Below are 14,861 nucleotides of genomic sequence, written 5' to 3' on the forward strand. Positions count from 1 at the left end.
AAAGTGATTGCTGAAAAATGACATAAAATTACAGAAAAAAAATTTAAAAAATAGATGAGATACAAATAAATAAAAATACGAAAATGATATAAAAATCGGTATACATTTAAACATTAATCCAATAAAAACCAAGAAGTACATAGAACACGATACAAAGTGCAAAGTAAATAAAGGAAAGTGTGTATATATATATATATATATATATATACAGAAATAATTAAAAAATCATGAATTAAGTGCAAAATAGTAATTTACTTTTAAAATTTTTTTTAAAATGTGTACTTAAAGTGTACTTTATCATTTATCTGTAGACATTGATACTGAGGGAATACTGGCCATGTTTTGTTTTGTAAAAAAGAAGTTGAAGCTGATCGACCCGTCTAGTATTAAAAGACTGAATCTGTGAATGGAATATAAAGAAACTGCTAAAGGATTGTAAAACAGAACAGGTAAATTTCTAAAAAATAAATGGAGCACTGGGCATTTTTTATCTTGTAAACGTGAAACTTAATACCTCCAGCTGAAAACAAAAGGACAGGAAATGTGCTGCGCCATCTGCTCCTCCCCCTCTACCAACCTCACACACTCACACACAACGACAGTGCAGGTACACATCTCTGCAGGATACATTGCACTCATTTAATGCAGACAGCAGTGTTTGTGTCTGATTGTACCACAGGGACGATGATTTCCTACAGACTCACCCTGATGTCACTGGTTTACGTAATTACCTTGTCATCTAATTCAATAATAATAATAATAATACTGTTCAATATGTTTAAACTAAATATTTGGAAAATTAAACCGCACCAAACCACTTTGACTACCTGGTGTAATCATGTCTAGATGTATAAAAAGAGATGCTTCTGCAGCACAGAGAGACCAGAATGAACTTTATTGGCAATAATTGAACCCCTGATCTTTTTTTTTATTTCAAAATGCTCTAAGAGGGCCATATCTGTCTCTAATTCTTTTTAAGCCACCTAAAAAAAGTCAATATCCATTTGATTTATGCAATATTTAGTATATTTTCAGCACTTTACTTTGCCGTAAGACAGCCTTGACAGACTGAAATTTGAAGCTGATACATCAACTATATGTAATGTATAAAATTTATTAGCTCGTACAATGAAAACCTTTTGCACCCACCACATTGCACCATATTGCGCATGCACACTTCTTTATTTGTCTTTGTACTTCTTTGCACCATGGGCATGGAGAGAGACGTATTTTCAAGACCTGTATGTCTAACATGAATGGCAGAATCTACAGTAAAGCTGACTTTCACTTTGAAAAACACCAGACTCCATTGAGAAAAAAAACAGTCATTTTACTCCTCTGAACAGCAGCTGCTGCTCTGCTGCGGCCTCCTGCAGCTGATGCGGAAGTTCAGATTTTTCAAACAGTAGTGTTCAGTTAAACTGACACTGTTTTTTTTAGGTGGCTGAAATATGTTTTGCAACGGCCCCGTCCACAGCAGCACATCACTTTGCTTCAATGCTGGTGTTTTGCAACTGTACTTTTTTTACCAGAAGAGGGGGGTGACTGGGGTGTTTAATTTTTTAAAATTTAAAATAAATATGAAATACTACCTTTTGAAGTTGTATGTCCCTAACCTAAGCCAAAATTAAAAACACAAGTCCCTCCTCAGCGCCTACATTTGAAAGAAAAGAAAAAAAAGCCAGACTCGTTTTGCAGCACCACTTCCCTCCTCACAAGTAACGAACAGTCCCTTATTGTGAACACCAAGGGAGGCTGGCACGGCGACTAGGAGCACGCTTAATCCCTTAATTCTGACCCCAAATGAAATCTTTTGCTGTCAAAATATTTTTCTTATACTTATGTAAACAAGGTCTTTTGGCCCTAAATTCAAAAAGGAAGGGAAAAATGTGTGGTAATGGGTTGGACTGAAGTAAGACTAAAGGTGTAACACAGAATTGATTGACAGCTTATACAATATGCTTTAAATAACAGTCAAACCAGGCGAGGTCATTTTGACCCCAGAGAAAAAAAGGTGTATGGTCATCAGTTGAAGTCCGACTGAGGTGTTTCCATGATGGAATAGCTCGACATCCAGTCACCTGATCTGGGTGTGTTTGCCCGATTTTAAGAAATTTAATTAAGTCCAGTTTTAGTCGGACTAACACAATGATTCAGCTTTTTCTATCATCACATAAACGTACTGCTGTCTGTGGTTCAGGTGCTGAATGTGATATTCCAGCCTCACCTTCTAACCGCTGCTCCGTTAGGAAGTTTGTGATCCTCTGACAGGTCAGAGGGGGCTGGGACAGTTTGACGAGAGCGGGTGAGGGGTGTGAAGGTGGGCTCATTAAACCTGCAGCTCAACACATTCAGGCCGTCGGCCAGTTGGTGATGTCCTGGCACCCCCTGGCTCTGAGTCTTTGACTGAAAACCTGTTTTTCAGCTTTTCACAGCAGCTCCTCTTTACTGATCTCGTTGGCGTTTCTGGCCCGGTTGCACAGGAGTCTGTCCCTTCATCTGTACGGCTCCTCCTCAGCCTGAGGAGGCTGTTTTGCAGCAAACAGGGCTTGTTTTTATTATTGCTTGTCATTACTACACAGTGAATTAACCGTGTAATAATTGGTGCAATAATTACAGCAATACTGTGCAATTAAATGTATAAATGTCTGGTTTAAAGAGCCCAGTTACTAAGATTTTGGAAGATCAAAATAGATTTTTTAACTGTTGAAACGTGTGTATACTGGTGTTTAACCTTTTAACATCTTGACTGACAACATTTTAATATTGTGTTGAGATGCCTTTCACCAAAAAAAAAAAAAATGGTTTGAATTTTTGAACATGGGGAAAAAAACGTAATGAGCAACTTGGCAAAAAATTGCCTCTACACTGAAATTTTATTTTTTAAAAAACAACAACAAAACAAGGGAAAATGTCCAGAAAACTATCTTTATAATTCTCAGATGTGAGTGTTTTAAACTTAAAGTTTCGTTTCAGTTGGGTCACATGACAGCTGCTCACAGCACTTTCTGACCCAAACAGCTGGGTGAAAAATGTAGTAGAGGAAAAAGCTGTGTGATGGCACGGTAAAGCGGTGAAAATACTATATTGATATTTTGGTAGGCCTTTTTAAAAAAGTGGCTTAAACACGTTTTGATATGAACCCCTGTGGTGCGCGCCCCCGTGTGTTTCTGCAAACCGGGAGCGCGCCGACCAGCAGCTGTATAGACTGTACATCAGTACCTGATACAGCCCCACTTCAAAACCCACAACTGTCCTTTTAATATCGACTTAAGACGCGCTGCCACCCTCTCTCACTTTTTGGGGGGTTGTGCTGTTTCCGTTACCATGGATACTTTCATTTTCATTTTCATTTCATTTTCATTTTCCAGTTCAGGCCTGCTCCGTACTGTGCGTAAAAGTTACAGCGCGACACACACAAGTCTTCAGTCTAACTGGAGCTCCGTCAGAACCGGAAGTCGGTCTTAACTTCTGAGCTCTAACGTCACTTTACACCAGCTGTTCATCCAGTTTGTTCACTCTGATACCTGAAATGTGTCTGAAATCTTCTCACCTGTCGTGTCCTAAACTCTCAGCGCCAGTCTTCTAGCTGCGCATGCGCGAAGCCGCAGTAAAGTAAATATATAGAATGGGAAAATAAATAAAGTTAGTTAGTAGTTATTTTGTTTCTAAACAAAAACCCCTAATTCTCACTCGTGTTTTTTTTTGTTTTTAAGTTTGCCAGTCAGAATTGAATAGGCTAACTGAATAAAGGGATGTTACACAGACCCTTTTTTCTTTTGTTTTTACTGTTTTTTTCACACTTTCTTGAGGTCATTTCTTTTGTTTGTTTTTACTTTCCTTGTCTTGTTTTTGCTTTTTCTCAGGTCATTTTCTTCTAAATTCCAGCTAATTTTCAAAGTTACTCAAGTTTCAAGGGTTAACTAAGGCCATCTAACCAGCAAACCTGAGTCAGCCTTCTTATAAATGTGCCCCCCCCCCTCAAAATATACATTTAATCATGTAATAATTTCTATTTTATTATTTATATATATTTATATATATTTATATTATTCTCTATGGTAAGGTCAAAAAGTCAGATTCTGTTATTAAAATTTACCAGACATGCAGTTACTGCTTCAGTAGAGCTTACAGTTTATGCTCCCAGTGTACAGGTAAAGTGTGCAGTGCTCAGACTGCAGGAGCTGCAGCACAGAAACTCAGTGCCACTGAAATACAGATGTTCCTGCAGATACCACTGTGTGTTTTTCACAACCGATATCTCTTCATGACCTGTGAGGTCTGCGGCTGTATAAAAGAGAGTAATGGCTCGTGCGGCGCTCTCGCAGCCTCTGTCAGTGAAACAGGAGGCTGTGTGGAGTGATGTGACCCCGCCGTCGTCCATCATTGCAGGTTCAGTGGGTGGCGGAGAGGGACAGGTAGACGCAGAGAGACAGAGGTTGATAGAGTGACTCAGAGGGAGAAAAAAAAAGCACACAATACACCACACACTCAGCTGCTCATATAAACACACACACGTACACGTCTGCAGTCAGAATAAAGTGACAGCCATCATCATCATTTCAGAGGCAGGCAGGTGAAGTGAGGATTCGGTGCGGATTTTATCACACAGGTGTGTGTGTGTGTGTGTGTGTGTGTGTGTGTGTGTGTGTGTGTGTGTGTGTGTGTGTGTGTGTGTGTGAGCAGTATTTCTCTCTTTGATGCATCCCCATGCTCTCAGTTATTGCAGCTTTGCCACTATAAACCTTTCTGTGAAACAGCAGCCACATTTGATTAATGTTGCTTTTGTATGAATTTATATGGAAACATTTTCACAAGAGAGCAGTGATTTTTGATGGAAGATGGAAAAGTCCTCCCCTCCTGACGCTCTGTCGCGTCAGACCCACCAGGGGGCGCAAAAAAATTAAAAAAATGATCCAGCTGAGACTGCAGGAGCCAGGTTGCTGCTCTTTTTATGATTTATTCCTTTGATTTGTATTTTAATCCCATACTTGAGACTTTTGCTTATTTATTTACCAATAAATAACCTAATATTTTACATGGCAACGCTCCAAAACGACACATAGAAACCATAAATATGATTGAGTTTATAAACGTATGTTGTCTGAAATGTTAAATATTGTACACTCTCTTGCTGATACATTTAATAACATCCAAATCTCATGTGTTTTTGTACATGCAAAGACGGGGGCCGAAGTTTCCTTTCAAAATTAGGGGAGGGGGCACATGAGTCAGAGGTTTTGTTTGAGCATCAAACACTTAATTATCTTGCCTTATCTGCATAAATTTAGGGTGCAGATGCTCTAAAATGTGTCAAACTAAAGTCCTCTCTTTCATGTTACTGGGGGGACAAATGCACATGGTGCGCCCCCCCCCCCCCCCCCATTCCTCTCTTACACAGCTTACATCATGCACCTTTTCATTTTATTTTTTATTTATTTATATATATTTAAACGAATGTGTTTGGAAAACATTTAAAGTTCAATGCCCCTGCCTTAAAGCCAAATTTAAAAACATTTTTAACCCCTCCCCAGTGTTTACAAAATTCTCTGACACACCTCCCCTTTTTGCACTACCCTCCATAAAAAATGAACAGTCCCTACAATATATGAACAAAAAAATAGTAAAGCTAAAATAACTGTATTTATGTGCTCCTTGTTTCTTTACCTGAATGTTTTTGTTGCCTTTTCATTTAACCCTTTGATTTCCACCAAAAACACACAGGGAAGTAACAAATTACAAGAAAATTACCTGAATTTAGCACACAAAAAATATATTAACTTACATTATAAATATATACATAAAATAGTTAATTATTATTATAACAATAAAACAAATATATATGTGTGTGTGTGTGTGTATAACCCTTTGAAACCTAAACAATTGCCTTGATTTCTATTAAGAACATGGAAAATAACACTGATGACCAATTGAGAAAAAACATTTTTGTTTTTTTGTCACCTTTTCTTAATCTCACAGTTTACAAAAGGTTATTTTAAATAATAATAATAATAATAATAATAATAATAATAATAATAATAATAATAATAATGTATATATACTGTATATGTATGTGTATATATATATATATTTTTTTCAGTACATGTAAGGTCCTTTTGTTTTTATTTTTTTTTTTACTTTTATTGTTTGGTTTTTGCTTATTTTTAGGTAATTTCCTCGTAACTTTCTAACTTTATGTGCACATTTTTGGGCCATGTCTTGCTAAACTGTTACTTGCCTTCTACTCATGTTTTGAAAAAAATCAAACCAACTGACTCAGATTTCAAAGGGTTAAAAAAAATCCTCCTCTCTTGATTTTCAGCGTAATAGCGCCTGTTTAACTATACTTTCCTTTGTGTTGGATTCAAAAATTGAAATAAGTGGCGATAAAGGAGGAAGGAGGGGGGAGCTCTTGTGGGGAAAAAAAAGAAGGAGACGGAGGAAACGCAGACCTCAGACCAGCCCACCTCACCTCTCTGTCCTCTCTCTCTGCTCCCGGTGTCCGCAGACAAATCTGACCGCGGATCAGCTCAGTCGGGCTCCCTCCACACTACGACTCGCACCAACCGGGACTCAGACCAGAGGAAACCGTGTTCAGCCCGCACGCCAAGAAGACACATCCACGGCGGACCACGGCGAGGGAGCGGACTGCGAGAAGACGGGATCCAGGGGACGTCTGGTAGGAGCGCAACACCGGAGCTTTAATGCTAATTTAACGGCGAGAGCAGAGAGGAGAGGACTGCCCGGTGCTGCCGACGGAGACACGAAGCTAATATCCACCGTTTTTTTCTGTTATTGGCCGCGCGTGAAGCCACATTTATAACGAGAGCTAGCGGAATGTAATGCTAGCAGCTAGCTAATGTTAGCAAGCTAATTAGCTTGTCAGGCATCCAAGAGTCGGACGTGTGATCTTTATTAAAATAGGTCACTGTTTTCTTTTTTTTTTGAGGGGGGTACTGAATGTGCTTCGGTCACAATGTTCAGCCTCGAGTAGCCAAGTTAAGACAATAAACACAGCGAGCTGCCTTTATTGATGAGCTTGATATTAGACGCTTTTTGGGGATTGTGAGAAATAGGAAAAAAAAGCAAGACTTTTGACTGGTCTGCCGTCCAATGTTAATGTCGACCGACGTTGCATCTATAATGCTTCCCGTTAGTCGGGGGATAATGGAAAGAGACATTGATACAGGAGCGGGAGCTCTTGCAAACGCGGCCGGGGGTCCAGCAGCTGTCCGCGGGATGAAGCGAGGAGACCCGGAGCCCGACGCTCAAACAGCCGCTGCCCTCACTGACTTAGCCGGGGCGGAGTGCAAGAGACCCAGGATAGACGGGAGTGTTGTTGGAGACATTGGACAGGTAAGACAGTCAGAAACAGTTTATCTATCTGTGTCTCCATCTCATGTGTGCAGCATTGTCTTTCTTCTTCTCCAGTAAAAGCTTTTGTTCCCCAAGCATCACCAGAGATGATGATAATGTTTTGACAGGCCCCTCTTCCCCCCACTTCATCATAATCATGCAGCAAATAAATAAATTGAAATGCATGAATTAAAAAAATAAAATAGTGTGCTGAGCTCAGTGAGGCAGCATGACCAAGCCAGACAAAGGTAATATGATACAGGCTCCATTGCTATGACAGGCAGCAGCACAGCAAACATCAGACCCATTCATCATGCCTGTCTAACGGAAAGTACAGCTTTCTCACACTGTATTCTTGTTTTTTGGGGGATGAAATTACTCAGACTTGTGGCAATAATGTACAGTGAGTCATGGTACATGTGCCCCATGCCCCCCCGATTGTGGCTAGGTGTTAAAAGAGAGAGGCAGACAGGCATTGGGGGAGGGGTCACTACGGCGAAAGACAAAGAACAGAGCCTTTTTGGTGTGGGCTGAAGGAGCATGGGGGCTCAAGGGGGGCGCTCCTTAACACGGGGTCTTCCCTGCTTTCATGACTCGGCTGCTGAGACAGCATCAGCAGCCGTTCACCGACTGTGCCGGACTAATCTGCGTGTATTACAGTAACGCAGGGGGCTGCTGAGGGACTGGATGATGGGTTTATCACTATTTATCTATTTCTTCTCACAAACACTACACCTGCATACACTTTGAAGTGTCCACTGTGTAACAGCACACTGTAATTTCAGCTGACGTGTGGTGTTTTAGTCTGAGAGAGCAGCTTAACAGCAGTCGAAGGGCAGGCGGACTAGTTTGAGGTCATGTGCAGGTAATTGAATCCAGGGGAACTGGTAAAATGCTTTAATTGGCTGACCTGCTGCAATGACAAATGGGTGATGCTGTGATGCTCGGGCCAGCTTCACAGAGGATGGCTGCTGCTGCTGCTGCTGATGATGACGGGGAAAGGTTACAGCCCGCCGGCAAAGATGATGTGACAATGAGCAGCGTGGCATGGGGAGGATTCTCGCTGCCCATCAGTTGTATTGATCGCTGGGCAGTGGAGAAAACGAGGGCGGGGGGGTCAGACTGGGAATAGGAGGGAGAAAAGCAGAGACTGGGAGGGAGGGTGAGTTGATGGATGGAAACTGATCCATGGTTGTAGGAAGGGGGAGGGGGGGTAAAGAGCAGTAAGAGTGGAGAGCGAGGAGCTTCAGACCAGAGTTGTATGATATGTTGTTCACGATAATACCGGTATAAATTTTAATATGATAAGATAAATTTACATTGTGATAATGGCAATATTTTCATCATGCAGTTGTGCGCAACAACATCTATTGCACGTCTGTCCGTCCCGGGAGAGGGATCCCTCCTCAGCCACTCTTCCTGAGGTTTCTTCCATTTCTTTCCCCGTTATAGGGTGTTTTTTGGTGATATGAGGGTCTAAGGACAGAGGGATGTCGTATGCTGTAAAGCCCTCTCAGGCAAACTGTGTTTAGTTATAATTGGCTTTGTAAATAAAATTGAATTGAACATCAACAGCCATGGCTAATCAGTGGAGTAGTTTAGTTCAGAGTGACGTTAAGCTGGAGTGAAAATTTTCAAACCGGTTTGATATTCAAGCTCCGTTTAACTGGCAACTGTTCTTGCACGAAACACTAAACTTTTATTACAGTTTAGACTTTAGCTCACATGACAAGTGTTTTTGGGCCTAAAAACTCAAACTTTTGACAGCTGGTTCCTAATGTAATCCTTTGAAAGGGCAACTGTCACAGTGTAAACTGGCAACGCCCGAAGTCACAGCGGCACTTCGCACATGTGCGTGGTGTTCTTCTGTGGCGTGCCTTAACAAAGTTGCATCGCCAACTACTGGCTTAGCCGGCGTATTACAGCGTACTCAGTTGTTTTTGAAGATCCGTGTACACGAGGATTGTGTTTAGGTTTTCCTTCTCATTTCCATCTCCACCTTCATGTAGACCAGCGAGCTGAAAATATGTTTGTATAGAGTTTTAATCTTATATGTTTTGAAAAATGTCAAAAAAATTGTTCTGGGTCCTTGAAAAGTCATTGAAAAGTTTTGAAATTTTGTCCAAGAAAATGTGTGGGGAACCTGGAGATATTTTTTATTCATTTTTTACAGAATATTTGAAGGCAAACTGTTACATTTATGTTGACTTATGAAAATATAACACTTAATTTGGTGCAATTTCATGTTCTTGAATGTACAATATATAATTTTTTTCATATTTTGCCGCATCATCATGAACATTGCGATAGTGAGAATACCCTGAAATATCATGATATCGTTTTAGGGCAGTATCACTCAACGCCTACCACGGGCTCATGTGGCCTTGATGGATAGACTTGGGGAGAAATAAAGGATGGAAGCAAGGAGAGAGCGGACAGAGAGGAAATCAGAGCCATTAGTTTGCATCCATCAGGGAGCATGATAAAAGATGAGAGGAAAGTGATGGATGGCGGGAACGACACGATCAGAGATAAGCAGGAGGATGGGCCCTGAATGATGAATAGCTGAATAACACTTTATGCAAAGGGTAAATAATAAAGAAAATGACATTGAGGGCTGATGGCGGTTGCACTGTGGTTGCGTGCGTGCTCAGGAAGATGAGTTCAGCTCATAACTAAATGCAGCCAACAATTACCATAGTATCCCCATCGAGAGCTGGAGGTGGGAGATTGCTGACCTTCGGGGCTGACTGTAAATCAGGACTGTAATAATAAATGAGAGTGCAGCCTCTTCTTTGTTGCCCTCCTCCCCCGCTCTGCCTCATACAAACTGCAGACCCCCCTCACACCCTGCTCCCCTCTAGCTGTCCTCTGATTTCTCCCCCAAGCATATTCCCAGATTGCTAATTGACTCCGAGTTCACAGGCTTTCAGTGTCCCAGAGTCCCGCCCCCTCCCCCTCCACTTTTTCCTCTCTGCTGTCCCATCTACCATCACTCAAATCTACGCAATATCTATCACTATTCCCCAGCTCCGCCTCTGTCTCATCTCTTGTTTTCCTCCTCGTCCCTCCCATTTTTATTTTATTTTTATCTCTCTCTGTAGTATTGATGCTTCCCCTTGAGGCAGTGCTGTGGTCCACTCAGATGCAGTGGGAGTACAGTCCTCTCGCTCTGGCTGTTTTTTTTTTTCAGAGAGCCGATTTGTCCTATCGTTGGCAGTAAAGAGGCTTTGTGTCGCGCTAACGAGATCAAAGCTCATTTAGGAGAGGGCATTAACCAGACTGATCGCTTTAACAGGAAAGAGCGGGGGGGGGCATGCAGGCGAGGGGTGGGTTGATATGAACGGACAGATCACGGAGATATCACCAGTACTCAGTTTGGGTCGCAGAATCTTCACCACAAGCAGTTTTCATTGAGTGTTTCTGCAGAGCACTAAACTTTTTAGTCTGCTGAGGAGCCCAGTGAGAAATCTAGTCTGTCATTTTGGTTGCTAATGAAAATATATTGCTGCCGGCAGTCGGCTACCGAGCCGACCACTTGCTTTGGAAAGCAGGCATTAAAGGATACTCTGGAGATGTCTTGATTTTTTTTCCTGGTAGCTGCAAGTAAATTGAGCACAAAATTTAAAACACTTTTTGCTATTTAGTGTAAAAAACATCTCATTTTTGGGATATCTCGTTTTACTTTTAAGCTCATACATTTTCTTCTCCCACAATAAAATCTTTAGAAACAAATCTGTTATATTTTTAAAAAAAATGGATTAATGAAATAATTTATTAAGTAAATATTAAACCTTGGCTGAATACAGTTGTATAAATGGGGAAATTCAGTTTCATATATATGGGTCACTAACATGACGCTATTTTTTTTAAGTTAAATATAAAAGGGTCAAAATATCTTTTATATATATACCAGTCAGTTAAGCATTGCACTTCTTGGATTGCAGAGCGTACTCTGGGCACAGATGGAGCAGCAGAATCAGGCACAGAAAGTGAAACTTAACAGTTTATTCTGCTGGGTCCAAAAGTTTGCATTCACTAGCAGCAGCTGCTCCTTTAATACATCAGACTGATCTGAGCATCTCTGAACAGGATGACGGATCAATTTCACGCCCCGCGAGTCACAAACTGCTGCTGAGGAGAGAATTAAGCGAGGGGACACAAAATAATAAGAAGAGACACACATTTAAAAGAACAAAAACCACGTTTGCTGTCTGTAAATGTTGTTGGATAATATCGGCATATATCAACTAAAATCCAATATCATGCATCCCTAAACTGTACAACATAAGACATCTTTCTCGTTGCATGATTTGACGTTATTTTGACATTTTATAGAGTTAGCTGTTGAAAAGTTAAAAACAAAAAAACCTTGAAAACAATCATTACCTTGTGTTTCTAGTCATTGACTGCAAGACGACAAGATAAAATGCTATAGTCGGCTTTACTGACGTTTGCCGATACACCAAGCATGAACCCAGAGAGCCTGCAGTACGTATAACCGTACCCTTAAAGTCTAATTGTCCTTCAGAAGCCCTGCGCCCGAGGCCGGGTCAGCCTTTGTGTTCATGTATGTTACAGAGGGTCGCACACGATCCTAGTTAGTCTCACTTTTTGCTCTCCACGGCTGTTTAATGATTGCTGTTAAACTTTGAGCCGCAGCACAGCGGGGGAGTCACCCTTGACTTTTGAACCGGCAACGATAAGCTAAAAATTCCCCAGACAAAGTTGCTCAACTCATATTTTCTCCTCTCTCTCTCTTTCTGTGTGTTCAGTTCAATTCTCCGTGCTTTATCGTGCAACAGCCGCATCGCCGGAGCAGAAAGGAATAATCAGATTGAAGGAAAGAGAGGAAAGGCACCATTCATAAAGAAATAGAAGAAAATAGAGCATTGCGCTCTCTCTCTCTCTCTCTCTCTCTCTCTTTTGTAACGCACTCTGCTTTCAGCTCCTTAACATGACACTCGCATGTTAGCTCTCCCTTTATGGTCATCATGTCACCACTCCCCCACCATAACATGCCTCCTCCCCAAGGCTGCCCCCAAACTGTCACATGTGCTCCCGTCTCCACCCACACACAGACTGAAATGTCAATTCAGTGTTTCCCTTACATGGGGTCATCTGTGATGCACTGCCACACTGTTGTCACAGCTGCCGCAGCGTCATGAATAATGAAAAATTCACTCATGAAAAAGACCCGGATCCATGAAGCTGCATGTGATGCTTTTTCCCTCTTTAAGGTCAGCTGTGTGTAACACTCAGTCCCATACTGCCTAGCAAAGTACTTCATTACCGCCGTGACACATTGTTAAATCAGTAAACTCTTAACGATCTGTCAGAGCAAGAAATGAAAAGCTCACACAGATGTGTGTGTTGTAGCTTCATGTACTGGGCACAGTAACATAATGCACGCCCCTGGTGCACTTCAGGCTTTGCCACGACAAACTGAAATAATTAGATCTGACAGAAAACAATGAAGCAGCCTGTGCAGCATATTGATGCAAGTTACAGGACAACAAAGGACAGGCAGCTTCTCATTTTTTAAATTAGGCTAAAACTTTGAAATACAGTAAAATAAGGAAATTGAAGAAATAAACCCACGTTGCCAGAATTTTTGTCAACGATTTATTAAGTCATTTATTTGCAGTTTTATTCAACATATTTATTTATTTTTTTTATTATTTACACAAACTGAAATAATTAGATCTGACATATTGCGGCATATTGATGCAAGTTACGGGACAAAACAAGGAAAGACAGCCTCTCACTTTAAATGAGGAGACTACTTTGAAATACATTAAAATAAGGAAATTAAAAAAAAAAAACATTGCCAGATTTTTTTTTGTCAAAGAATTTTTAAATTATTTATTTGCAATTTCCATCGACATATTTTATTTATTCATTTTTAATTATTTATTTCTATTCGATATATATAAGATTTCAACACTTAAATTGATGCATTATACAGAGATTTGAGTAAGTAATAAAACAGATGGGAAATACATTTAACACATTTACTTACTTAAAGAATACTTCACCTGCAGAATGACCATTTTTACATAAATTGCTATAATAAACGGGCCAATTTTAAATCACTTCGGTCTGGAAGTGATGCACCCTGGATGGCTTGGGCATGCATGTGATCTCATAAATCATGTAGCAAAAAATGCATGAAGTACTGAATGCTGGAAAAATAAGTCTTAATTATTCTGCATGAGTTGTGTAAAATTGTGAATGGCTGACATAGATTTGGTGTTGTAAAATGTGGACCCTGATTACTGAAACTCCTGTACGATGCTCACTTTTTCTGTATTCTTTGTTCCCAATGGAGGCATGCCAGAAAAAAAACAGTTTCCTTATTAAATTCAAGGTAACAAGTGCTGAGTAATTGTTGTACAAATGGTCATTTTATTGTTGAAGCATGCCTTTAATTGCCAACAGATATTGTAACTCGCAGTAAAAGATGTTCCCAAAGGGCATGTTATTACAAGTATCTGTTTGGGTCTCTGATACAGGCCGACTAATTAGCTGGTGCTGAGTACGAGCAGATACGCCGCAACTCACATTTGCAGTTGTTAAAGAATTTTTCCCCCCTGAAAACATAGTGAAAACAATGCAGCCTAAGCAGAGGCACATGTGTGCTGCTGATGCTGGAACCTGGATGTAGCTGTGAAGCAGGTGCTGCATGTAGACCCACTCGTCAACACCTGCATAATTCTTAACTCCAGGTCATCTGTTGTTATTAGCAGTCAGAAGAGAGGAGGCCGTCGTCAATAAATCCATGCAGCACGTACCCTGAAGCCACATGCTCTGTTAGAGTCGGATTGGAAAAGAATGACTTGTTTCCAGTTCATATCACAATTATCTGACACTCCTACTCTTTTTAGGAAGTACATAAGCAGCAGAAAGGCCTTCTTCAAATTATTATTGTTGTAGATTTTATTAATGTATTCATTTTTTAATTACATTTATTTATTTATTTTGGGTTGTACCTCCGCTTGAGTAAATAGGCAATAAGGTGTCTTTGTTGTTTAAACAAAATCAATCTCCTTTTCTGCCATTCTTACTTCTAACAATATCTAATCCTGTTTTACTCAACTTATTGGTCTTAACTCAGAGGCCCAGATGAACATACACAAGAAAGTGATTATGCAAAATTTATACACACGCCGGGAGATTTAATGGTAACAAATGATAGCGTATATAGATGCATGAAGTAATCATTGCAGTTTTTTTTTCTGCCAAATATTATACCAGCTTTACAAAGGGGTGGACTTTTTTTGTTTCTATTCTTAAAAAAACAAACATACCGTTAGTATCACTGTTGCCTATATCAATCATTTTTCAATATATACGTCAGTTTATTTTGATTTTAGTTTCACACTTTAATGTTAAAAACAGAAAATGATGTAAGTATGCTGTACTGCATAATGTACACCAATTTTAATTCCAGTTAAAGAGAAAAAAAGAAAAAGAGACGCTCAGTCGCTAAGTTGGTAGAGCGG

General features: G+C 40.2%; 1 protein-coding gene across 5 annotated transcripts in view; it reads left to right on the forward strand.

Annotated features, from left to right (window-relative positions):
• Positions 1-6,442: 6,442 nt before the first annotated feature.
• The window catches only part of LOC121956085 (RNA binding protein fox-1 homolog 2-like), a 67,662-nt gene continuing 59,243 nt past the window's right edge, over positions 6,443-14,861 (forward strand). For all 5 annotated transcript variants that reach the window (XM_042504176.1, XM_042504177.1, XM_042504181.1 and 2 more), the window contains exon 1: positions 6,443-7,356. In XM_042504176.1, coding sequence (XP_042360110.1) covers positions 7,114-7,356 — 243 coding nt within the window. In that variant the 5' untranslated portion in view covers positions 6,443-7,113. The remainder of the gene's footprint in view (positions 7,357-14,861) is intronic.

The sequence above is a fragment of the Plectropomus leopardus genome, chromosome 17, assembly GCF_008729295.1.
Source record: "Plectropomus leopardus isolate mb chromosome 17, YSFRI_Pleo_2.0, whole genome shotgun sequence".
Taxonomy (NCBI): domain Eukaryota; kingdom Metazoa; phylum Chordata; class Actinopteri; order Perciformes; family Serranidae; genus Plectropomus; species Plectropomus leopardus.